The 26,969-nt window shown below is 41.0% G+C and overlaps 1 protein-coding gene across 4 annotated transcripts in view; it reads right to left on the reverse strand.

The window, feature by feature from the left end:
• PKHD1 (PKHD1 ciliary IPT domain containing fibrocystin/polyductin) overlaps positions 1-26,969 on the reverse strand; it is a 275,282-nt gene that overhangs the window by 136,195 nt on the left and 112,118 nt on the right. For all 4 annotated transcript variants that reach the window (XM_040598035.1, XM_040598036.1, XM_040598034.1 and 1 more), the window contains 8 exons: positions 17,530-17,737; positions 16,398-16,555; positions 14,607-14,801; positions 13,077-13,202; positions 10,296-10,429; positions 5,213-5,325; positions 3,147-3,246; positions 1,682-1,816 (listed from right to left, as the gene is read on the reverse strand). In XM_040598035.1, coding sequence (XP_040453969.1) covers positions 1,682-1,816; positions 3,147-3,246; positions 5,213-5,325; positions 10,296-10,429; positions 13,077-13,202; positions 14,607-14,801; positions 16,398-16,555; positions 17,530-17,737 — 1,169 coding nt within the window. The remainder of the gene's footprint in view (positions 1-1,681; positions 1,817-3,146; positions 3,247-5,212; positions 5,326-10,295; positions 10,430-13,076; positions 13,203-14,606; positions 14,802-16,397; positions 16,556-17,529; positions 17,738-26,969) is intronic.

Genomic DNA, 26,969 nt, shown 5'->3' on the forward strand with positions numbered 1-26,969 from the left:
ATTAAAGAGACATCATTATTAAAGGGAGAATTACATAAATTAAGATGTAAATTATGACAAGGAGGCTCTTATCATGAGATAATCAAAGATAATCACCCCCCTGGGGTACTGCAAGAAACAAGGCACAGCTGAGCGCCTCTAAATCTCTTAACAAGTACAACATTGGAGTCTTTCCATAGATCCAGCAAAGCAAAAACAAAGACATCCACCCTTTGGTGTCTGAGGGAAATTCATTGTGTCGCTGGGAGGCTGCAAGGTTGGACTGGTGAAGCTAGGATTTTATCTGAGCTGCGTATTTTCAACAGACCTGCTACTGAGGCTTCTTTCTGCAACCTTCTAAAGAAAACTCATTTAAAACTCTTTTTCTGCCAGTCAGAGAGAAAATTAATTTCCTAAACAACAATAGAAAACTGAGCAGGGCAAAAAAGACCTCAAAATCATGAACAAGCAGCTGTGGCAAGTTATAACTAAAATTCCTTTGTTATCCATGTTATTAATCTGTTAACAACCTCATAGCACCCAAAGGACTTTGTCCAGCTGCCTGAAGAAATAATGGAAGGTGATCATATTTGCTGCATAAATAAAAATGTTACACTTTGATGGCAGTTTTCATTCTCAAGTAAAAAAGTAGTGCGCTGTGTTCCAGGTGGACCAACGGTGCAATGACAGAGCATAGGACACCAAGGTGTTAAGTAGGTGAGAAACCAAATCTGTTGATCTCCATCATTATTATCAAATCACTAAACTAAACCCAGTTGTGTATGGTTAAATGGTGTTGGCTGATTACATCAAAAGGTTTATAGGAGTTTATGTTAGAAAAGCTCGTTTAAACAAAAAATATTACTCTCAAAAATTTGGGTTCTGTGAAATTCCAAGTTTTTGCTGAGACAATGTCAGTTTTGGAAAACAACATGAGTAGTGAAAAAATTAACACTTGTCTTACTAAAATCCTTCAGCTCTTAAGCTGAACAGAAGTATGATTTTGGTTTTACTTTTGAATCTTGTTTTATAAAGAATATACATTAATATGCATTTTAATATAAAATCTTTTAATAATTCCAAATTCAAATAGAAAAATGAGTGTCCTTGTTTCAAATTAAAAAAACAAAACAAAACAAAACAGAAAACAAACAACAACTTCAAAATTTCCATACTGAAATAAAAACAAGTTTGGAAATAGTGCTGAATTTTCCTGCAGAATGCAATCTCTGGTTCATCAACAGCTGATGTTTATTTAGCTCTACCATCAGCTGGTACGAATGGAACACCTAAAAAATTATGCAGGATCCAGCTGATCAAATGCTATTTCTCTTCTGCTGCTGCCAGCAGAAGCAACAAAATTCTTAGTTCCAGCAGGCTGGGAGAGTGTTACTGATGCTCCAAGTTTCTGTGCTTCATCTCCAAATCAATGTCCCTCGCAGCAGCTGCTGCTGCTGTTGAAGGCATCATCTTTCCAAGGAGTGTAAGATAGCTAGAGCACAAACAGATCAGTGCCCAAACCTCATCCTGAAGCTATGCCTAAGTATTTATCTTTGCATACAATCTATTTAAAATCCAAGCTTTACCGAAGCTGCCATGGATCAGGGCTGTTATTCAAGTTGCTTTCTTATTTCTCAGAATCCCTGTTTGAAGGATTGTTGTGCAGCTCAAGAGGCACTGAAATAATTCCTGCAGTGCTTACCTTTTGCCCAACACGTCCAATTAAAACACTGTCAGCTACGGAAGTGTTTCCCAGGCTTTCTACAATGTCAATGCCAAAGTCTTTGCAAGTGTAAATCCAGAAATGTTGGAGTTTAAGGTTGCTGCTACTAAAAATCTATATAAAAGCACAATAAAGGAATAAAAATTAAAAAATAATTATGATTTATAGCTCTGCTTGACTTGTAATAGACAGGGGAAGTGCAACACCACATAAAATTGTTGAATGTGTATTTAGTATTAGAGCATCTCCCCTTAATTTCTCATTTTTTCTTTTAATTATAATACAAAAATCTTTACATTCCACCAACTTATTTTCATGTTAAAAGAAAAAAAGAAAAGTATGAAAGAAAATCAGAACTGAGAATCAGTAACTGAAAGGGTAAAAGTGCTCTAAATATTTGGGGGTCTACTACTGGGAAGAATAGCAGGATAAAGAAGTTAATGTTTGTGGAAGAAAGATGCTTTGAAAATAATCATAGGTATTGCTTACAGTCACCTACAGCAAGAAGACTGTTCCTAGGTGGAGTTCATGGAAAGAAGCAGAATAAACTTAGTTGTTCATGTATGCTCTAAGTCAGTAACATACAAAGAAATTACAAGTTTAGGCAGAGAAAACAACAAACAAACAAAAAAACACCTGTAAAACATCCTTTTGCTTGTTTGTTGGGGTTTCTTTTCATGCAAATAATTTTTTCCAGAAATATAATGTACCAGTCTGAAAAAAGCATGGAAAAATTGGACACCTTCAAAGAAAGAGCCATAGGATGTGTTAGACTAGACAACATGTCTTGAGAATCACGTACAATCTGTTCAGGTCATCAGATGGGGTGTTAAGCGGGTCACAGCCTCTAAGCACTGGTATGGGAAGAAAATATTAGATAATAAAGGGTGATGTGTTTTTTTTTAATTTTAACAATTTTTAAAATTTTTAACAATGGTGAAAAAAATCCCATGGAATCCATTAGCCCTGTGAAGGTAACAGATCCTCTACCAGCTGCAATCCCTACAATTAGCTCAGATCCACTGGGAGGAATTTTTTGGCTGTATGATCTGGTGGAAGGTGTCCCTGCCCATGGCAGAGGGGTTGAAACAAGACGATCTTTAGGGTCCCTTCCAACCCAAACCATTCTATGATTTTGTGATCATAGTGACAGACAGATGCTGGGTGATTACAAAGGACACCAGCTCTCGATGAAAGTAGCATTGATTCTGCACTGAAGCAGTTAGAATTTACACACAAAAAAAAAAAAAAAAAAAAAAAAAAAAAAAGTGTTTCTGGCTTTATCACCAAAATAGGAGCCTCCAGCTAAGGGACATGGATGTACAGGTACAAGAGCTTTACTGTAACTGTGACCTATCTGCAGCCTTAAAAGATGAAGTCTGTGTAGAGGTGATATACTTGTAAAGGTCCTGAGCATCACAGAGGACAGTCAGGAGAGACATACCTGAACTCCACCTCGGCTGCTCCAAGCTGTGAAGCTGCTGAGCTGCACAGGTCTGTGTGGGCTGTCTGGCAAATATTCTGGGTACACCAGCAACCCATACCTGTTTAGGAAATAAAGCAAAGGAGACTGTTTCTTTACAGTGCATATATTCACAAGCAGATTTTCCTGCTCATCATTTTGATATCTAAAACCTTACATCTGTAACAGTTCTCTGCATGACACTTCTATCATTTAGTCCTAAATCAAAAACTGGTGGATAGTAATATTTATTTTAGGCATCTAATCGTGCCAGAGAGCATACTTAAAATTTCTTTTCAAGTAATTTCAGAATTAACCACATTAGGGCTAACAACCAGTGTGCAGTACCACTGACAGGTCTTACTGCAAAACATCCCCCCCATGCTCATGAGCTTCCCACCAGCATCACCTTCTGATAAGCCTGATACAAATCTGGACAGATAAGGCTTTTCTCTGTCTTGGATTCAGTCAACTTGGAGTACATTCCAAATGTACATATTCCTGACTTGCAGCCCTTGGTTTGACCCTCTCAGAGATTTTAAATCCAGATTAATATGCAGATTTCCTCAAAATTCAGGTGATTCCATCCACTGACTTTTAGTACAATGTCAATTTTTACTGTCCTTTCTGTTTTAGAAAGCACAGGCAAAAGCTCTGGTGAATAGCTGTTCCTGAATGCTACAGGAACAACTGCTACATGTAATGTCTGATGTACACGCAGCATCTTTTATCCCATTAGACTGCAAAGTGATTAGGCCCTTCAATCTACTTAATCAAAGGACAAAAAAGCCAACTGAACCCTGGGCTGCATCAGCAGCAGCATGTCCAGCAGGTCAAGGAAGGGGGCTCTGCCCCTCTTCTCTGCTCTGGTGAGACCCCCCTTCAGTGCTGTGTCCATCTCTGGGGCCCCCAACATGAGAAGGACACAGACCTGTTTGAGTGAGTCCGGAGGAGAGATATAAAGATGATGAAAGGGCTGGAGCAGCTCTGCTATGGGGACAGGCTGAGAGAATTGGGGTGGCTCAGCCTGGAGAAGAGAAGGCTCCGGGGAGACCTTATAGCACCTTCCGGTACCAAAAGGGGCTGACAAGAAAGCTGGGGAGGGGCTTTTGACAGGGGCATGTAGTGACAGGACAAGGGGGGATTGCTTTAAACTGAAAGAAGTTAGATTTAGATGAGATATTAGGAATAAATTCTTTACTGTGAGGGCAGAAGGCTCAGAGCAGCTGTGAATGCTCCATCCCTGGCAGTGCTCAAGGCCAGGCTGGCCAGGGCTTGGAGCAACCTGGTCAGTGGAAGGTGTCCCTGCCCATGGCATAAATGGGAATATATAGTTGGAACTATATGATCTTTAAGGTCCCTTCCAACCCAAACCATTCTATGATTCTATGAAATTCTAACAGTTAAGTGTTCATGCTGCTCTGAAATTAAGCATCTGGAGGTAAGAAATGCTGCTCCAGGTTGCATAAGCTGGTGTCAGGTCTCTAATGATGGCCTGCTGGAGATGTTAAAGGAGTCATCCAAGAAACAAACCATGTATCTGTTCTGTATGCCACCTTTTCTGCTCTAAATGCCTGCTATACTTAAAAACGAGCTTTCAACACAAGAGCACATGCTTCAGTGCTTTGTTGTTAAATGGCTGATAAGGAAGTATGTTAAATGTGGCACCTTAAACTACATCAGGATCATTTAAACGAGGGACTAAAGTGGAGGAGCTTGTTAACAGCACAGAGAAATGCTGCAAGTTAACAAATTGGGGTTGTGAATAAGGAAGGACCATACTGAAACTATTAAGGAAACCATTCGCCATCAGGCCCTCAAATACTGTCCCAGACACATTGCTGTCAAACACTGTTTCTGCTTTACTGCAGAGAACTCTGCTTACAAGAAAGGAACCCCTAAAAGCATGGAAAACTGGGGGTGGGGGGGGTGGATGTGTGAAGACATCCTGAAAGGAGGGGTAAAGCCTTTTCTGCTCGCCACTGCTATTATAGTTAGCACTATCATGCACTGAATTAAGTTATCTTTAACCAAAAATCTCCAAGTACCTTGTGCAGGAATGAGCTTCGTTCTCACTGAAGGACAGGAGAGGCATTTTGGATGGTCCCTCAGGGGAGAGATGAAAGAAATAACCATATCCAGCAGCACACACTGTGTTACCCTGCGGAGAAGTACATGTGGCTGTGAAAAAAAGATTACCACAGATCTCTGGAAATTAAAATAAAACTAAGAAAAACCCAAATTAAAATCCCAACTGAAATCCATTCAGATTCTGGTAAGTCCGGCTGGTAGAAGCTGGTACCTTGTTTCTGTGTCCTCAGTCTTGTCCCGTTTTCACTCTGTCCTTGGGCCAGTCTTAAAACAACCACTGTTCTCAAACCAGGCAACAAGGGTTGGCCAAGCAATGGACACAAATGACAGAAAAATAGTATTGCCATAATTCCTCAAGAAGTAGGTAAGACAAAAAGTGTGTGGAAAACTTCCCACACCTTTAAAATCTTTTCTAAGTAAGAAGGCAATGTCATGAAAGAAAGGTAAATCACAAACTACTTAGTTTATTCATTATCTGTACTGATTTAACAGTTTATTGATTATCTGTATCTTTCTCATACCTCCCAAAGCAAATACAGGAAAAGGAAACATTGGCACTGAAAAGGTGAGATGCCTAAAATTCAAGCAAAAGCAGAGAACTACATCTTTAGCATGTGTCAGTGGCCAAAAAATTAAATTTACTCAGACCTGTGGTAAGTTACTTGTTTGGGATTATTTTTACCAAGGTTAAGTGAATAATTTAAATGTAAGTTATTGTCACTTAATATGTCTTAATGAAGAGATGACAAGAGGTATATTCTTTGTACTATTGCAAGAGGTGAAAAATAAGCAAACATAAGGTCTGCCCAGCCTTAAAATTAGGAGTCTGGTACTTACCAAATCAGTAGTAAGTGGGTTATATGTGTTTGTATCCAGTGAATCAGGAGCTTTTGTACTCTAGGGAAAAAATCTGCTCTTACCTGCTTCATCTGGCCAGCAGCCAAAGCTGGCTGGTGTTGGGTGGTGTCCATACAGCAATGTTACCCTGTGCACATCTGGGCATGGTCCCTCTCACCTACCTAGATGCCTAAAACTTTGATGTTGAAGTCCAGGCTGGTAAACCATGGCTCCCTTTCCAGGAAAAAATAAAGTATAGGCACGTCCAGAGGGCAATTCTTCTGGTCTATCCTTGGATAAGATTAATTGCGCTCTGGAGATACCTAGTTCTCTAAAGGGAGTCTGAGATGAGCTTTCTTGCAGCTATAAGACGAGCTTGTTCTCTAAAGTCGGGCCTGACACCCACTGTTACATTCATAGGTCACCGGACAAAGTTAAAGTACTAATGACTTTTTGGTCCCTGATGGTCCAAATTCAAAGCTGAGCCTGGTGACCTAGAGGTGAAAGCCTCCATATACCAATTACTTTCTTCCGACCCATCCAAGTGTGTTCCCTGCAGTCATGATCTCTGACATCTGTCAAGCAGCAAAGCATCAATACCCAAAGCATTGCTTTCTCTATCCCCTGGCAAAACTGCTGCTTTTTCCGAAAATGCAGCCACAGACCCTTTCCCTTTAATAAAATACTTCTGCAGTCCAGTCACATTATTTTCAAGATCTTTTACTTGCGACTCCAATCGTCCGTTCTACAGATGATTCACAAGGAAAAAAACCTGCATATTTATTCAGCCAGCTAGTGGCTGGAGGGCAGGGGTTTTAGGCAAGCAGGGAATTTTGTGTGGAAATCAATTCTTTGTGGAAGTCAGTATATTACGAATGTCCGTGCAACCAAAATTCCAGAGAGAAATTACTTCCCTGAGCATGCCAAATACCTGGAGGTGTGCATTGCAAGTCAGTAAAATAAGTTGGCTGACGTTTTAAGTGTCTCTTAACTGTACAACACTGCTAATGTAAATATTTCATGAATTTCTTCTAGATAACCAGGACTCAAACGGTTGACCTTAAAGATGACATTAAAGCTCTGGAGAGTGTGCCCAGCACCACTCCCCAGTTTCCGAACCTGGCAGGATGCAAGTAGTACCCCCAATGGGCTCACTTCAGTGGGCACTCACCTTGCAAGTTTTAGAAAAGATCTCCGTAGGGATGAAATGTTGAGAAACAATCAATGCCGAACAGCTGTAGCCTCACCTCTTTGGTACTGGGGAGAATGGCTGCGTTGGGTAATATTGGGAAACAAATCCATTTATCAACAGTGTGACCATCGGTCACTCCTCTAACATGGAAACATGGGCTGATCTCCACCCCATTCATTCATTTCAGCTGTTTCCCAGTCCTTCACGCCATGGCAAGAAAGGAAAGGGAGGATGCTCGTTGAATTTTGTAAACCCCATCTGTACATTGTTATGCATGAGCACTGCATGCTGGCTCTGGGATTTAAGGGGTGAATGCTTATGAATAAGAAGTTACTACAAAAGGTCCAAGACCCACTGGGCCCAAGATAGCCAAGAGAAAAAGATAAAAAATTACCATTTTTTTTTCCCTGCACCAAAAAATAAAACCAGGGACACAGGATATGTGTTTCAGTGACAAAAAAGCCAGTATCAGAGGGGGATCTGCAGTTCCTCATGCTGATAGCATTTAAAAGGCAAGAAACCAGCCTGCTAATGAAATTGTCTTATGACACTAAAAAGTGATAACCAAGGCTTCCATACTTTATTTAAAAAAAAAAAAAAAAAAAAAAAAAAAAAAAGATGCTAACCTTGTAATAATTATTTTGCACGAGTATAAAATTTTGTCTTACGGCTGATTCCCAAATGCACTTAAGAGCTTAAGTCAAAGGGAAAACAGTGGGAATTTGGTCTCCAAATGCCTTTGTAGGCTCAGGTTTGAGTGACTGCTGTGTCCCAATTTCAATACTGTTTAGGAGACCACTGATTTTCAAGGATATTTAAGCTCTTCAGTCAAATTTAGGCTCCTAAACTACTAAATTGAGTAGTTATGAAAATATTATTGCAGGACTCGCTGTGGAAAGCTTAACTCATCATGCACAGAAGATGTAACAGGATGGACCTAAAGCTCTCTATCTTAGCTCTAATCCTTGCCCAAAAGGTTGCAGCCTGCAAGTTTAAAACCAGTAATCGAAAGATGGCGATCTGAAAACAGACACACACACCCCCCAAAAAAAAAAAACACCGCCCACACACACAAAGCACCCCTCACACAAAAACTAACAACCACTTATCATTAAAATCTGGAAGGGGAAATGTCTATTCCTTGGCATGGCCTGGAAACCAGGCATTGGGAAGATGCGTCTTTCCCATTCCATTCTTCAAACCTCCCTATTAGATTAAGATTATAAATACCTAAAAAGCAGTATCCAATTCTTGAGCCATTTGACCAGATGAAAAGTGCTCAAACTCTATAACATCATGATGCTGGTGCCAGACCAGCATCCCTTGCATTTAGTTATTAATACTGTGCTAAGGAAAAGTCCACAAGACACAGGTGTTTTGCTTGGAGGAAGGGTGACTTTTTCTCTTAATATCCATGTCCTTTCACGTCTTCTGCTGAGCACTGCCTGGTACTGTAGACAATAAGTGCAGCTAATAATTTTAAGCTAGGCAACTTCTTCATATTTTCCTTTTCCTGCCCCAACGCCTGAAATAGCCCACCCAGAGACACGGCTGACAATCAGGTTCGTCAGCAACTCTTCAAGGGCCATCTGCTATTCTGCCTTGAGTAGCACACCTCTGGAGAGCAGGCTTAACCCTGACATTCCGATACACAGTCACAGACGCGGCTTTGGGCGTATCTATGAAGACACATGAACTAGGAGAGCTAAACAAATGGGCTGCAAACCCACCACAGTCAGTTCACACGTACCCGTAGAGGTAATTGCAGCAAACCTTTGCAAAAGCTGAGCCACTGGCGATTGACTAGACAGCTCCAGGGTAAGTCAGTGCATGGTAGTACAAAACTCTGTGTTTAGTGGAGCTGAAATTCATGCGATTTTGCCTCGTTGTTGTATTTTTAAACCATATTTGATGGTCTTAAAAATGATAAATATACCCTTGAGGGAATTGCAGAAAAGTCCTCTCCTTCCTAAATGTTACTGTTTTCATACTAACATAGAAAATGTGTTGGTCTCTTTCACCTTCAAATGTAGGTGCAATTCTTTCCTCCTAGAACAGAAGCCCAGGGGCCAATTAGGTTTTCACATATAGTTAATAATTGCTTTGGTTTCTGTGGGTTAGCAATAGAACAGGTTGGGATTTCAGATATATATATATATGAAAAATGTGCATTTGTCACAACAGAAACTGCAGTAAGAAATGTCAGTTTCAATGAAATTCCAGACTTAAAGTAGTTGGGAAGGAAAAATGGTTTGAAATCACTGAAATATTCCCCCCAAAAAAACACTTAAAATTGACTCATTCTGAAATGTGACTTGAAGAAGACAAAAAAAGCATGAACTAAAAGAAAGCATCAGAGAATTAGGGAACAAAAAGCTTTTTACTGTGCTCAACTTTTTGATATAAGGGTTGTTAGTCTGTTAGCTTTTTAAGAGTTCAATGTTTTATCACTTTTTAGAATAAAGAAGCTTTGCTTCTTTTAAAATCAATGTCATTTTCATAGGGCAGGGAACACATTCTCCTCATCAGAGCGGAATGCAAATTTTGGACTCTAAGTTGCCATTTTAAATCCCAACACAGGTGCATCTGATATTGCTGAATTTTAGTGTGCTTGTCACCAGTCCATTAAAATTGAGATTTAATTTTTTTTTATGAAGACAGAAGTAGGGAAAAATTCTAGAGAAGTTAAGCTTAGACTTTATTCCAGTTTTTATGAATCCATGCATATTAGAAAATAAAACAACTTTTTGAAATATCCCAGAATGAAGGACACCATTGCAATATTTCATTCCATTCGAGTGCAGTAAAATTTTCTGTAATAAATTTGCCCATGAGTATAATTTATTTTGTAATATGCACTTGTTTTAATATCGCATCACAAGCACAGTTTCTGACAGCTCAGCTAAAAAGCAAATGTTCTGTATATGATCTCCCTGATTAATGAAGCTCTGTATCTTTCTGATATCTTTGATTAGAAAGGAAATGTTACGCTTTATACTTGAGCTTCTTACCTTGATATGGTTGGCAGGAGCCCTGATGTAGATCCCTGCTGGTGACAGTGTCTCAGTGTTGGATAAACTGTCTGTTCCGGAAAGGCCAATCACTATGTTGTTACTGACTCTGTTCCCCTCTTCTGGTCCTTCTCCTTAAAAAAAAAAAAAAACAAACACAAATAAAAAGATAAAAAGAAAAATAATTTATATATATCTGGAAACCATCTATTTTGCAAGTCACAGAACTTGCTGGGTTTTGCCCTGACTGCTTTGCTGGCACGGCCCACCTGGGAATTAGCTTTCCCTTCTAGCTGTCCTGGGTAAATCACTGTCTGAAAAGCACTTAGAAAACGGTTTTTAACATACAGTAGAAGATGGCTGTGAGATGGTCAAAGACTGCCATGACTGCTCAACACAGCAACATCAGGAGGCCACAAGCAAAATCTGATCAACACTGTAAATACGATTAAAAAAAAGTTTTTGCCACAAAGAGCTTACACTCTAATGGGATAAAAACAATCAGGGGAAGGAATGCTACAACATATATTCCACAAAGATGCAATAGAGACCACGATTCTGCAATTCAATATGCACAAGGCCCTGTACCAGGTGTTACATATGAATATAACAACAGCCATACTGTGTCACAAGTTTATAGAGAAAATGATTAAAAGGTATATTATAAAGCACATTTACAGTTGGAAAAAGTGAGATTCAGAGTGGGGAGGTGGCTCACCTATGCATATATAGCCATGCTTCTGGCAGTGCTAGAATTCAAAGTCCTGTCTCCTGTGTCTCCATTCACTGCCCTACTAACATGCAAGAAAAAATTTCTAAACAGACTTAAAAATACCTGCACAAACTCTGCACAGGAGTGGGGGATTTGGCCCCCTAAGCAATCAAGTATGAGGAGAAAAAGGAAAAATCAATCAACCAATTGATCACACAACTCGGAGTCATGGGGTGCCCCAGAACTAGTAACAGTATTGAAGTAGGAAGGAAAAAAAAGGGAAAAAAAAAAGGGGGGGGGGGGGGGGGGGGGAAGAGAAAGAAATCTCTTTTAAAATGATACCACAAAGAAATGTGCCACACAACAGCAAAAAGTGGACAGTCCCATATAAGTCAAGTCCGAACAAGGACACATCAGCATATGTTCACCTTCTCTGGTGTTTTGGATGCAGAATACAAAGTGGAATATCTCTGTTTGGCCCACATCAGGAGCAAATTAAATCTATTTAGTTTTGTTTATCTAACAATAATTATTATCTTCAATTATACCTGCTCGAGTTCTACTCCAAATACAGATCCCTCCCCCAAACATTACTACCCCACATACAAGCCACTTCACAGGAAAACTTAAGTCCTTTGGTTTTGGGGATGTCAGTAGCTATATTTAACCTCCCTCTAAGTCTTTTGAGCCTTTCTGCATTTTTGGAACAAGATCTGCTTAGGAAATATTTCCTTTCAGGCTGCATTTACTACAAATTATGCCAGTACCAGAGCATGAACAGGATCCTAAAGCAGTCCTTTTGACAGTCATATAGGTTTTTGAGGTGGTGTAAAAGGTCTTGACTTCCAAGCCGAGACGTGGTTTGTCAATTAATTTTAAGCCCAGAGCGACTTTTTATGACTGTCTTGCAAACCCCCTGAAAATAAGGGGTTTAGATGAAATCACTGAGGGAGTCCAATTCTGGAGCTGCAAATGGCCAGCTATAATAAATATTCTTTCACAGGCAACAAAATGATATATAAATTCATCCATCAGACCCTCTGGAGCTGCTGACAGTGAAGCCATTAAAGACATCTTGGGGATAAGGTATATTCAGTCTGTAACTTCAGTGGAAACGTTCAGCTCAGCCCAGAGTCCTAGACACATGGCCTAGCATGAGTGAGCCAAGGCATGTGGCAGGTTGGAGATCTTGTTCTGCTTTGCCATGGCCCTGAGCACTCTATGCATCACCCTGGGCAAGGCATTGCATCTCTCTGAGCCAGCGCTCTTCCCCTGCAAGATGTATACAATCACTCTCATTTTATAGTCTTCTCTGTTTAAATCATAACCTATCACTTCTCCTTATGTTTAAATACAGGACCTAGCATAGGGGCTCTGTGTAAGTGTATGTAACTGCAGGATCAGGACTGAAAGGCTTTTTTTCCCCCCTCTGTTTATCTTAAAATTGGTCATTTTTATCCCATCTCTGATGGAAAACAAAAATCAAGCTATATCTTTAGGTATTTAGGCAACATGAGATCCCAGCAGAAGATGCTGCAAGTCAGTCTCCTGATGGTTAGTTAGGAGAAATATTTTGTTGCTTAACATTTTTGTTGCTCCAAGCTCCAATTTATTTAAGTGCTAAATCCTCTGCTTAACTTTTAACATATGCTTTCACTCCATTATCTTCGATGTCAAATGACTGAAGTTAAAGGTAAGTATGCTCTTAAATGCTTCACTGAACTGGGGTCTTAAATACTGCATAATGGTGCTCTTCCAATGACAGATAAATCAATCCCCTAAAAAAATTCTTCCACTTGTACACTGAAAAGTAAGTGATCCAGAACAAGTGAAGACTGGCATGAAAAAACAGAGTATATGGTCAAATGGAAATAACTGCTAGGAGTTGCATGTGGAAGCATAGGAGCTTTATTCCAGATTCACTGGCACCAGAAAATGCAGATTTGATTAAAGTTCTCAGGGTGCAGTTAAGGATCTGCCATTCTTTCCTCGAAAGGGATTTTTGTGCAAATGCTAATCAGTACATGTTGCTGTTAGATATAGGATAGGAATTTTTCTGCTTCACTTACCCAGCAGAAGCCCATGGCCTGAAATGTTATAGAAAACATTACTGTCCACAACAAAGTCTGAGATGCCAATCAGACGGAGTCCTTGGCCAAAAGAGTCCAAGACACAACAGCCACGTATGTAAGAGTCTGGGGGAAAAAATGAGTCTTGTGAGCAAAAAGCACATGGCAGCTTGCGGCAAATGAAGAGACGGGACGCAGCTTGATGCAAGCAAATGTTGATTTATTGTACAGAAGCACGAGTTTTTATACACTTTCAGAAGCTGCGCGTTTTAAACTAATTGGTTCTTGAAGCTAAGCCTTGCATACTAGGCAATCCCTGATTGGTGGTTAACTACCATCAATTAACAGCAAGGTGTTACCTTTCCTTGGCGCCATCCATCTCCCACTCCCCTGTGCTCTGCAAACATGCCTCATCATGTTAATTGTTGTCTAGACAAGCTCGAGCAAATTCCCCTCAGCTAACTGATTGCCATGCATGGTCCTAGTTTGCAGACCGCTCCTGCAGCAGCTTGAAAGTAGGGAGAGTTTTGTATTAGCTCCTCATCCTTTGATGCCATGCAATTAATTCTTTTGGTTCCTGCGAGACTGCTTGGTTACAGCCACCCACCCGTACTCACCTGGCAGATCTTTGCCAACAGGTGGGCACTGCTGGGATGGGCACGGTAGGAAAGAGGGTCCCTGAGCACAGAAATGGGTTAATGGAGGTGGTCCAGTATTGTGAGGAAGTAGGAGGAGGAGATCCAATGAAAGGATGGGGTAAGATCCCAAGAGTGAAGTATGTTACAAACTCAGGCAGTTGGATGATTGAAGTGGGACTGAAGAAGAGGAATGTTTCAGTAGGGCAGTAAGGACAAGGCAGGTATCTTGTACACCTTGTCTAGCCAGGCATGGTAACCTGTCCAGTGTACTCCAGGATCATGGCCAGTGCTGCCTTTTGCCACCAGGAAGCCCAGATCCTCACTTAGTGATGAAGGTGGCATAGGAAAGGCATAATTGTGGGTTAGCTGAAGAGGAAAGTCCCATCTAGTACTCTCAAAATATTATTTAAGCCCATCTAACTTGCCCCTATCACCACCAGTCTTCTGAGCCTTCATTCATCACAGAGATTAATTTTGCACTTATCAGTGACAAAGTCAAAGGAACTTAATGTGTTCCTTAACCTTCTGGTGATAGTTAGATTTTGGTCTATGTCACCGCACAGCCCTGTTTTCCCCTGGGCTCCCTCACAGTGTAATAGTGCAATCATTTCCAGAGTTAGTAGTAGCATGCCAACTCAGAGGTGTGGTATAAAAATAAAATACTATTTTCAGAAGAAGCTGTCCAGAGATGCAAAGGAACTAAAGCAGCTTAAAGCACTCCATCAAGTTTCACTTGGGCTTAGACTACAGGTGAGGTTTTCTCACATTTACCAGTCCAGTTTGTCAACCGACCCAAGAGCTGAGCAGCTTCTGAGGACATCGCCCCAACTTTGGGTGGGAAAAGGTGGGACTTTTGAAATCATTCAGGCCCACCTCCAGTGCACTGCCTCACCTGCCATCCGTGCATTGCCAGCAACAGTCAGGGCACTGCAGTGCTGCCGAAATGCTTGGCCCACGTGGCGGAATTGGACCCCCTCCACTCGGAGCCGACTCGCCTCTCCCTGGAAGGCCTCCACAACCATGATGGCACCCAGGTCCTGAGACCCCAGCTGCCTCTCGCTTCTCTTGTACAGACACCCGGAGCCACCTAGAATACAACGCGGTGGGAGCTGTCAGTGTTACCTCTCCACGGTGACCATGGGATGTGCAGAGTGCCCCAAGCAACATCATGAAACCCACTGGGTTGACTCAGTAAGACTCCATCTCCAGCAGTGATCATAAATACGGACCCAAAGACAAATAGCCACAAACAAGCGTATTTGATACTCCCTCTAAATACTCTCATGGTTCCTTCCCTAAGAGTGTGGACATTTTTAGAGGAACATACATTCAAACCAGCAGGAAGCTGTGGTAGTTTTATGCCTTGGCAAGTTCCTTGTGTTCAATTTTAAATAGACCTTTGCATAGGGAAGATGGATTTGACATTGATTTACCTTGGGTGAGGTTCTTGAAAAGGGATTTGGACACGGATGTAGTGAACTAAACTGAAATGAGAACATTTTGAAATTTCTTTAAAACCCTTGCTCTCCTGACTTTCCCTGCAGATGGATGGGGAACTGTTATTACCCACAGTCTAAAGACAAGGAAAGTAAATCATAGGGCCAGGGAAGGCATCAGCATCCATGAAAGACATCATTCCACGGGTCTGTGCTCAGGATATTTTGGTATGAAGAATTTCAGGCTATGAATGTGCAACTTGGGTTTATTCAGTGGAGGTGCAGAGGAGATCTCAAATCCCAGCACTGCCTGCTTATGCTCAGTAATGCTCATTTTTTTAAAAAAAGAAGGTAAATTAACCACGAAAAAACACTGCTCGCTCATCTTCTGGTGACTCCTCTGAGAAATCCTCCTATCCTTTAACTCAAATAAAAACTTCAAACAGTTAGCACATTTCAGAGACTATATTTATGACTTCCACAGAAAATGAACAATAAATCCATGAGTAATATAAGCAGTTGGCTGCTGGATATCAAATGAAGTCCTGTGTCACAGTCTGAAAGCCCAAGGCATTTTATTTTTAAAGGAAACCTTACACCTGGGTTGCCAGATAACCTAACTCTCCTCAAATTATAACCACTGTGTCTGATTCTGCTTCACCATCAGCTGGTGTAAATCAGGAAGAATATCAAACTTCATGGCATTTTATACAGGTAAAACTAAAGGAGAACTGAGATACCTAACACTGTTTCACCCGTCTAACTATAAGCTACAAGAAACCATCACCTGTTATTTTTTCTCGGTATCCCTAAACACTAAGCATCTCAATATTTTACAATAAAGAGTACAACATTAGGCTGTTTTGTTTTTCCTTCTTCTTAAAATGACTAAATAGTAAACACAATTAAAAATTTAATATATTATGTACACTGAAACATGTTTTCAGAAAATACTTTCTTTTCTACACCCTTAGGCTCAGGCAAAACTAGAGGGTCTTTCCCAAGATGGCTTGAAACAACAATGTGAAAATAATACATCTGAGATATTACAATAAAATGCAGTTCAGCTCCCGAGACTTCACACTTCAATGTCAAACAACGTTTGGAAAGATAGACTCGCTTCCCTGGCATTGATATGTCTCAAAGTTATCCTATTAAAGAAAAGTTCCGATACACGATACTAAAATGTGATTTTAATAGAGCAATTTTCCTCCTCACTACATTCCTGTGAGAAAAGACCTCCTCACCTCTTGCAACACCTGCTTTTACACACTGTCTGAGGTGTGACATCCTCTCCATCGTGGCATTTCCTTGAACAGCAACCCTTCTGCTAATCAGTGCCACCACAGCACTCAAACGCAGACCTTGGCCATTCACCCACTCCTCTCCAGCACCGTGGGAGTACCTAAGGAAAAACACAAAAAAGGAACGAAAGTATCTGCACCTGCCCGACGGCAAGTTGTAAACAGTGATGTTTACCTTAAGCTGATGACTGCAGCCACCCAAATTCAGAGCTGGTTTCAGCCCTCTTCTCACTATGAAGAGTGGCACATCCAATGTGTCTGTGTATATGGGCTAGATACATTTTTCCTTGGCTGATGCCTGGGAACAGATATCTTTTGATGTCTTTTTTGTCTCTCAAGCTCAGAACTTTTCCTGACCATGTTTATAACAAACTATTTCAGCCTTTGAATTTTCTTCTCAAAACATATTTGAGTGAAAACCATCAGTACTTTCTTCCTTAAAGCCCCAGATATGCCTGAAAATGATACCATTAATCTTCCTGAGCACTAGAGGTTGGTTGCCTCCCAAACAGATAACAAGTTTCAACACTGGGGCTGTTTGTCCGAGATCTCCATGCACAGAAGACGAAGGGAACAAATGCAGTGAAACTACCACTCACTGGAAACATGGAAGCAGTATTTCCAAACTGAAATAATTCACTTTGAGTGTGGTGTTAATCATTTTAAGTAAATCAGACAAGAAGGGAAGATTTTTATCTTTTTTTTACAGAAGTCAGACACTTTTTGTTAAAAAAAAAAAAAAAAGCACTTTCTCAAGAAATGAACTGTGCAAGACATTTCTTTGTCAACCCTATGCTGAGGCGACTGGATTGTACTGGCCATCAGTGTTTTCTTCTTCAAAGGTTTTCTGAGTTCATGGTTATGATACAGAATTTAAACACAGTCAGAAACATTCAGGGTTGGATGTCCACTAGCTTTAGGGGGAGTGAGGAACTGAAATATCTCTAACCACCTTTGTTAAAGTGATTTATATAGTTATTATGTCCTGCAGGAAACAGCAAATCCTCACTTTGACCAAATTTTCCCCAGGTTTTGCTCTCTGCTATAGAAATCCCTTTGGCCCTTGAAAGGATACCTGAGCGGTGATCTAAGGTACAGCTCCGTGTCGTTCACAGACTCAATAATAGCCATTTCTTCTTGCTGCTGTGCATCTCCAAGGCTGGTCCGTCCCACCACAATTTCATCACCAGGTTGCCAGTCAACAGGTTCCTGGAGCACTAATCGTGTGTCATCAGCATGAGCTGATGATTTCAAGCGTGTGAAAGCTACTTTGGGCATCCAGCCTAAAAGAAAAAAAAGGAAAAAAGAAAAAAAAAAAAAAGAAAGGTAAAAAAGAAAAAGGAAAAAAGAAAAAAGAAAAGTAAAAGCAAGTCAATCCACTTGAAAAAACAAGCAGCATGTTTAGAAAACCCTGCCTCACTTGGATCATGCCAGTCATTCATTTATTTCTGATGCTGTGTAGGAGATACAGGACTAATGCTATGAAGGAGGATTTCTGCTTGGATCAGAAATGCAGTGCTTTCCAAACAACAAGGCATTTTCATATATTTTGTCCTTATTGGTCCCAAAAAGCTGGAAAAAAAACATGCTGGAAAGAAGTTTGCTCAACAAGCAGTAGGAGCTGAGGTTCGTTCCTCCAAACTGACTTCCCTATGTGAGAAACACCCTCTTCTTAACCACCTGTCATAACCAATGGAGAAAAGCATTCTCTGCAGTGGCCATCATCCTCCTCTGTGTGCAAAAAGCACTCTGAATTACCAGCTTCCCCAGTCATGTATCCAAAATGACATACAGTGAATCTAGGTCTACAAGTAACTTGCATTCACAAAAACATATGTTCCTGTTAGTAACATTTCAGTGACTTATGTGAAGACAAATATCGCCACTTCCAAAACCTTTTAAGAGTGACTACAGATTGCTCAGCTAGCAACATGAGGTTGTTCTGACACTGTCTCCAGCAGAGGATACAAACTGAGGGGTCATTTTTTTACATCTTGGGCTAAGTGGTTTACCTGGTCATGCAACACAACCAATGGGCTGCAAAATCAAATGCAAGACTAAAATGGCTAGCATGCAACCAGCCTGCTTTCAAACAGTTGACAAAAAACAATAAATAAAAAAAAAAAAGTTGATGGTTCTTTTTACCACTTGACAAGTATGGTGGACACTGGACATCTGGCTGAGTCAGCGTAAGATTATGTGATGACGGAAACAGGATTCTAGAGGTACATAGAAATGCATCTCAAGCTGGTTCCAGAGCCAGGAATACTCTGCAGGTAAAAAGCGTCCCCCATGGGTGATGTTCCTGAATAAGTCTCCATCAGGGACAGCTAGGTAGAGAACAAAACCTGGAGGTCCCAGGGAAGTGTGTGGCGACACCCAACACAAAAGTTGTTCTACTTCCTGTCTTTTTAAATAAAGGCTTTTCAAAAAAGTAATTTTTCTTTTTGAAAAAATGGAAAGCTGTTGAAAAGTGAATTCTCATCCACAAAAAAGATGTTGTCATTTTTATCAAATCTTGGTCAATGCATTATTGTAAAAAATCATTTGTGAGGGTGTTAAAAAAACTCACTCATTTTCATTTTTTTCAACATCAGCTCTCTTTTAAAAATTAAGAAAAAATAAAAATATCAAAAATTCAATATTTTTCTTTTTTAAAAAGAAAGTCCTATGGAAAGAACTTGCTTCAGCCTTTTTCATCAAAAGAAGAAATAACATCATGTAGTATTTTTAATGTTGTATATTTGGGGACATTTTCTCTGAAAACTTCAACCTCAGAAAACATGGTTGAAACATATTCTTAGTGAGGCCTTAGTCTGCTTAAACCTGAAAACAAATTTTCAACTTTAAGGTGAAGGTGAAGTGAAGGTCATGTAATATCCCTGGGGATGGGGATGATATATAGGTTAGGCAAAGCAAGATGAAGAGCCCCCTGCATCAGCAACCTTGGGCCACCACTGGAAGGCAATACCGAGGTGGCAACTGCCGTTTCCCAAATTCGCTCCTCTTCAGTGGACACACTACCAAGTCTGTATATAACAAGCCCCAGCAATGAAACATCTTGCCATTTCACGCTCCCTTCTTCACTTCATCACGTTTGCTCTAACTCTTGACATTTCTTTTTCTCTAGCAGGCTTTAGAACAGATTGGCCCAGTGAGATCCAACACATTGAACAGCATCAGGGGATAGTATGTGCCTCACCCCCCCACCTTTAGTATATTTTTCCTTCCCTCCTTTGCAATAGATCATAATTTACCTTTAGCCCACAGCAAGTTACTGTCCTCCCTGATGGTACTATAGAAAAGAAATAACACCTGAAATCACCAAGGGTAGAGGTTGCATCAAATAAATCATTTTCAAATTATTTTAGCAAGTTTCTTCCTCTCCATATCCTGTTTCACTTTCTCATTGGTTACACTCCACTGTCCCAGTTCCTTCCTTAATGAAGATAGAAATACAGAGTAGCACCTCCAAGTCAAAAAATTTACAGCAGAATGAGGAAAGGAAGAATCAAGTCTTTTACTCTGTCATCTTAAAGTATATTTGAACACCTGCTCTGTGTGTCAATGATGGGCATCTAAACCTAGCCAACATACTTCTGGCTTATGATCTTTTATTTTTTAAATCAACCTTGGAATTTCTCAGCTTACAGTTAAGGAAACCTTCCAGACATCCTTCACTTAATGTGCTTCAGTTCATGTCATAGAACTGTTTTGGAGTGCATCAAATGGATTTCCTTCAGATGAAACTAACGCAGAAGTTGTAATCGAGTAGAACATATAATACACTTTGGATGCTGATGGAACCAGACTAGAATGACTCTATCGTAGCCCCCAAAACACATACAGTGTGGACCCTGCATCCTCAGCACCTACGTCATTCTCTCTACAGACCTACTTCTACTGGGCCATGTTGTTTTCTAATGCAGACTTAGCCAAAGCCCACCTCGCACCATTCATCAGCACAGACATGAAAGACTTTCCCTGTGAGACCTCATCCTTCACACAGCTTCAGCCAGCTTAAAAAAACACTCGATATCAGCCTACATGCGTTCTTCTACTAGCAGCAGTTTCATCATCTTTATTCATTTACCTTCTTTCACTGAGTGATCCTCGTGAATTTTTAGGACTCACATAAAAGCAAACGACTGACAGCAGCCATCTGCACGTTGAGCAGCATACCATTTTTCTCCAGCTCTGGACGTTTTGTTTATAATACTGATTTGTGTGCGTGTGTTAATGTGTGTTTGCATGCATCTGTGGCCAGACACACCACTGACTCCCTTTGTGTACATCTGTCACACACATACTACAGCAACACTGCTGGGCAACTCCTGTCATTAAGAGGTGCAAACCATCATTCTGCGTGCAGAATATGTTCTAATGGAAAAGGATTGTTTCAGGCACTTGTGATGTCAGAAATAAAAATTTTTAGAGGAAAATCTTCCCAAGCATTTTTTTTCTTCTAAACAAAGAGTATTCAAGGTATACAAACATCCCTCTCCCCCCACTTTTTTTTTTTCCTTTTTCTTTTTTGACTTCTTACTGTGCTCTCTCAGACTCCCTCTCTGTCTCCCATTCCACAGTTTTACCTTCCTGATAATTTAGGTAAGATCAACTTCCAGTTTCCAATACTTTTAGAATATTTTCATGGCGGGGGGGGGGGGGGGGGGCGCAAAGAGCAAGGGTAGAAGTCTAGCAGATTCTGCTTTCCTTGCTTCCCATTTATATCCCCACATTCAACAAAATCTGCAGGTCATATTCTGCTCTAAGCAGCACAAGAGACACACGAGATTTGGTCAGTGATGCTTTCCTGGTCAATTCACCAAGGAGGAACCATAAATGAGGTTTCTTTGCTGTAGCTGTAACTCTAACACATTCCTGCCCTATGGTTTGATGGGAACCCATCATATACCCACACAGAAATGAACTGCACTCTTTCTAGAGCATTCATCATCCACTGCTGTTTAAAATCACCCATTCCCCTTTCTAGAAAAAATTTACAGGTGGTAAACCTAAAATTTAACTTTTTTTTTTTTTTTAAAGTAAGTATAACATTGTGACCTATATCTCACATAGTTCTAATGGTAGGAAAACACGCAACCCCCACGTTCTCCAGTTTCAGTGTCAAAGAGGTTTAAATGAGGATAGCTTGACAAAGAGCGCAACACCTACCAAGCCCCTAAGTCACTGTCACCACTCTTGTCTGCAGCTGACTTTGGAGACTGTGGCTTGGTTTCAGGTGCCTAAGTATGTCATTTTGGATGTACAGTTGGCATCTAGCTGCTGTTCCAGAAAGACACTGGTCTGATGTTAAGTCCCGCATCCGTCTGCCAGCCCCACATAGATACATTGGACACCAGTCAGGGTGCCTGGAATGGTTCTCTATGCTAACACTCAACTAACTGAACAGCCAAACAGCTAACAGACAGCCAAATCGAATTATTCTTGAAGAAGCTTCCAGGCCTCTGCTCGCCTACCAGGTGGGCTGACTGGATAGGACACACCAGTTTTCAGAGGTACTCCTATACCCAGCTTTTAAATGGGGAGGTGGAATGTGCTGGTGAACATCTCAGGAGGGAATGGTCTCCAGCTGGGAGACAACCTTCATTTCCCAGAGGTCTTCTCCAGTTTTTCTTCTTCAAAGAACCAATGCACTTGCTACAGTATCATGAATATCTAAAGGAGATTGCCTGGAACAAAGAACCCTGTCTGCCATCTGTCTGCAGGACCACCCTTTGGAAAGTCAGAGCTCTCTTTCTTGTTTCCCTTTGAAAACAAGCTTTATTTGAGATAAAACATGCAGGGTTCATAAAACAACCTTCAGTGATTGGGACTGGGCTGTGCAACAGGTAAATAAATTACTTGTTTGAAAGCAGAAGGTTTAAAAGATCAACAGCTGTGGTATATTTAAATTATTTCTTTCCTAAAAAAGTACTGCAAGCAGAAACGCTCAGAAGTGTTGAAAAATAGATGAATCTGTATAACTCCTTAATTATTGAACTCATTTTTAATAATTAACTAAGCTCGGATTGGAAAAAAGACCACATCTTGAGATCTAAAGCAGAAGTGCCTTCATGTTAAAGGGACAGGACAGAACCTTTAGTCTCTAAATGCTATTGCAGGCAAAGCAGGAATTGAACATTTTACTAAATGACTTGACAGAAACACCCTTCAATACTGAGCAGAGCTGAACCATGTTACCAAATGGCAGCCTAGAAATGCAAAGGGGCTTGAAAGCAAATTCCAAAGTGAATTAACCACAAACTGTAGCATAAGGGACATCTTGGCACCAGGACCCTGGTTTGTGATTCCTGTAGGAAGCATGATGTGAGGATGCAGTCTTGTACTGACCTGGCAAAATTATTAATAACAAGGCAATTCTGGTGTGTACAATGCTACTGTCTTTGATATGTCAAGTAGGGAATTGGAAACACAATATAAATTTCAATTCTTACAGCCTTTATCACAAAACATTTTATAAATCTACATCAGATGCTATATGACTTCACTGATTTCACCTACTCCTAAGTAGTTCAACCGGAGATGAGAATTTGACCTTTACAGAAATGTCTCAGAATCACACCAAAACTAGTAAACTCAGCAAGGTATGTCAGGACATACTTATCTCCAGGGTGACAAGAAAGTCCGTCTACAGTAAGCACAGTGTGGATTGTGCTGTGTCTTGTAGGTTTAGATAAATCAGGCCATTTTTTACAATACTTCAACCACAAAAGACACGAATATCATCTCCTCTTCCAGGTGCACATTGGGTGCCTCAACAGGTGTTGAAAATTTAAGCTGGCTGGTTTTAAGATTTAAGATGACCCAGCTGTGAAAGCAGAAGCCGCTACAATTGGAAACACTGAAATAGAAGAGTTTGAAAAAAAATACTACAGGGCAGGGAGAGGTAGCTGTAAGCTAATTAATTAGGACTCATGTCCTATAGTCAACAGGGAAAATAGCCTCCTGGGGAGCGTACACACTCTGCATCACCCTCTGGAGGAGTTTCTCTGTCCCGCTACAGGCACAGGAGAGTTGTCTCCTCATTCAAGCAAGGGGATTGGATGGCCCCGAAGTTGACTCAGAAGCACTTCAGTGGCCAAGGAGCCTTGGAAACCCCAACTGACCCTTGCTAGTGGCTGTCCCCACAAATCAAGTTACCTTGAGCGTGAAGGAACGCGCAGACCTGTGCTGCCCTGTCCACTGATTCCCTCCTCCCGATTATAACCCTAAGCACATGTCCCACTTTTCTGCCAGCCTGAGCCCTCCAGAGCAGCAAGGGAGAGAACGAGAGACAAAAAAAAGCAGTGGTATAGATCTCAGCTGAGAAAGGCTACTCCAGATATTACCCTCATCCCAGTGCAAAATTTTGCTTCAGACAAAACATCTCCTTTAAAGCTTCCCTCTGTCAGACCAGACAGTTATGACGTGTTGAAGGGTTCATTTTACCTATTCCTTGTACATTTATGAAAAAAAATCACCCCTTGCCCACTGCCTTAAAATGTCTTCCAGCTTCCATCAGAAGAGAAACTTGGATTGACACTGATCACCAAAGGAGATGCATAGTTTGTAATCTATTATTTGTATTGAAGTAAGGCCCACCATGCTAGATATTCCACACGTGTAGATAGCTAGGACCAGATCTAATGGGAGCCTCTACACTGGATATAGGCAAGTCCCACCACAGCACTCACTGACCTGAGGAGCCTACCTGCATGGTGCTTCACTCCATGCAAACATGGCTGAGGCCTCCACAAGATAAAAGTTATTAATCTTGTTGTACACAAAGAAAGGTGTGGAGGAGATGAAGAAGGGTTAAGTGGCTTCTTTGGGGTTACATGAGTATCTGGGATAAAGCTGGGAAGTAAGTTTCCTCAGAGCCAGGCCAGTTTCTCAAAACTGAAGCCTACTATTCCAGCTAGGAATAATCTAACACATCTGAAAAACAACACTTAGACTCTTGTTTGCATTTTCAGTTACTGCTCATCGTTCAGATATTAGCTCCAGAGGCAGGTGGCTGAACTGCATCTACCCAAATGCCTGGTACTGTTGGAACGCACAAGGGAAACTGAGTCAGATCCAACAGATAAACTGAAAAGCGGCTAGTTTACCCTGGTCCAAGAAGCAGATCAAAACCAAAAGACAAGGTCATAGCCTCCTGAGTCACCTCCAGCTCTCTGCCAGGACATGATGAGGTGTTGATATCGTAGTTACCTTGTGTTACCAATCCCCCATCCTCCAAGGAATAACTTTCCAGACAACAACTCTCCATTGAACTGAGAGTGATCCATTAATTTCCAGCTTTTTTTCAGTCTCCAACAGCCACTATCTGCCCCCCTCTCTTCCCATTGATCCCCTGATGCTTTTTCTTCAGCTTCTTATAGCTCCTGTCCTTCACCTCTCCCGGTCTGTCCCAGAAGGTGATTCCAGTCACATAACTATCATAGCCTTGCCCTTTCTCCTGCCATCCCTTCAAACTTGTTCCTTTGCTCCTTTCTCGATCTGATGTCACACCTCCCAGACTACTACATCTCTTCCTCACATAGCTTCAGGAATGTATGGAGCGTGGGCAGAGAAAACTGATGGATCAACCCGTTCTCCAGTTGATTTGTGAAGGCACATGGCTTGAGCAGACAGCCTTAGGCAGAATGAGTTTTTTCAGCCTGCTTTGCCCACGTTCTCATTTCTTCCATCCACGGGTTCATCCTGCATCTCTCTTTTTATGCTTCCAGGTCTTCCTGTCAGGTTCTGCTGCACCATGGTCTGCCTTCTTCTAAGTCTTCCCTCAATCTGTACTTTTTCTGTCTACCATTCTCCTTCTGAGAATGTTTCTTTGGACTGCTGACTTGTACTTCTTTTACTTCAGTCAAGGCTGCTGATACCTCTTCTTTCTTCTAGCCAAGCTGTACCTTGGTTGTGGTGTTCCAAGACTGATCTTCAGTCACCTAGTTACATACACCTTCATATTTCTCCCCATAAGTTTCTTACTTTGCACCTCTATTTCTCCTGTTTGTCTCCAACTCTCTTCCCAACACAAAGGCTGTCTTGGGGTCAGTCTGTATTTGAACAAAATGTATGCCCACCTCTTCTAAGCATCTGTGATCACCAGCCTCTTGCACATCTACAACACATCGATCCAATGACAGCACATTTAGGAAGAGTCTTTCAGGTTTCTCATTCTCAATTCAGCTTCTTGCATAAGGCTGTCCTATGGTGCTGTTGTTTTTTCCAACATTTTCAGAGTTATTAGCCATAATCTTACAACTTTATTTCCAGAAGATGCTGCTTCAAGATACAACAGTCTTTCTGCTGAGTATATTTGGCACAGTCATTCTTCTGTGTCTGATTTATCCTCTTGCAATCTGCGTCCACAGACACAGAAGCACAGAAGCATTTAGATCAGAAAAGATCAAGTGCAACCGTTAACAACACGTACGTGTTCTTACTCCAGTGGCAACCAGAAGGTGTTTGAAACCCCAGATCTCACTGCCTAATGATTTCCCTAGCCACCAGTTTGCTCTGAAAGGAACTTTTTGTCTTTCACACATTTCTACTCAGTTAGATTAATGCTAATTTAAATCCATGGAATGGTCCAGGCCTATGATTTTATGTGATTAGATGGCATGCTGGTTAGATTGAAAACAGATGCCCCTGACCTGAAAAAAAGACGTTTTGGAGTACGTGTTGTCACCTGACTTTAGAAACCCAGGGAACCTCCTAACTAAGCCTGCCAGCAGCCAGTGTGAGACACATCCCAAGGCAGGCAGAGCTGCAGATCCTGGGGTAGGCGTGGGCGTGCTGGTAGAAACTAGACTCCTTAAATGGATTTTAGGAGGACTGGTTCCAGCCCTAAGCCTGACATGGGAATGTTGGTCTTTCTCACAAATTTGTTTAATATTTTTCAAAAAACCTTTGTTTTCTGGCATGGGACAGCAGGCTTTGAACACTTCTGCTCTAAGTACACAGGGCCAGGATCCTGCTGTATCTCATCTTCACTCCTATTTACCACAAATTAATTAACTCAGGTTACAAACATACAGTTTGTTTGCATTGTTGACAAACTATAAAGCTCTTTTACAGCTTTTGACAGTTTATTGGTGCTTTAAAGTTGAAGTAATGAGATCCCTTTATACCACAAAAGGAATTTACAAGAACTGAAGGGCTCAGACACACAATCTACTTACGGTGACTGTACAAGTTATGCTGCAGATAATCTGTCAATCTGTTGCAGGGACGTTGTAAATCTTTACAGTAAATGAGAATAAGATCTTTCAATTCCCTTGCACAAAGTGAAAAGAAACAAGCAGTTTACATTTCCAAAAAAAAAGAAAATAATTTTGCAAGAGATAGACTTATAAATGTAATACAATGAATTATAGCTATACTAATTTTAAAAAGGGAAAAGAAAAGGGAAGAAAAAAGGCGAGGGGAGGGGAGGGGAGGGGAGGGGAGGGGAGGGGAGGGGAGGGGAGGGGAGGGGAGGGGAGGGGAGGAACCACCACTAGTGAGTCT

This window comes from Falco naumanni, chromosome 6 (genome assembly GCF_017639655.2).
Source record: "Falco naumanni isolate bFalNau1 chromosome 6, bFalNau1.pat, whole genome shotgun sequence".
In the NCBI taxonomy this organism is placed as follows: Eukaryota; Metazoa; Chordata; class Aves; order Falconiformes; family Falconidae; genus Falco; species Falco naumanni.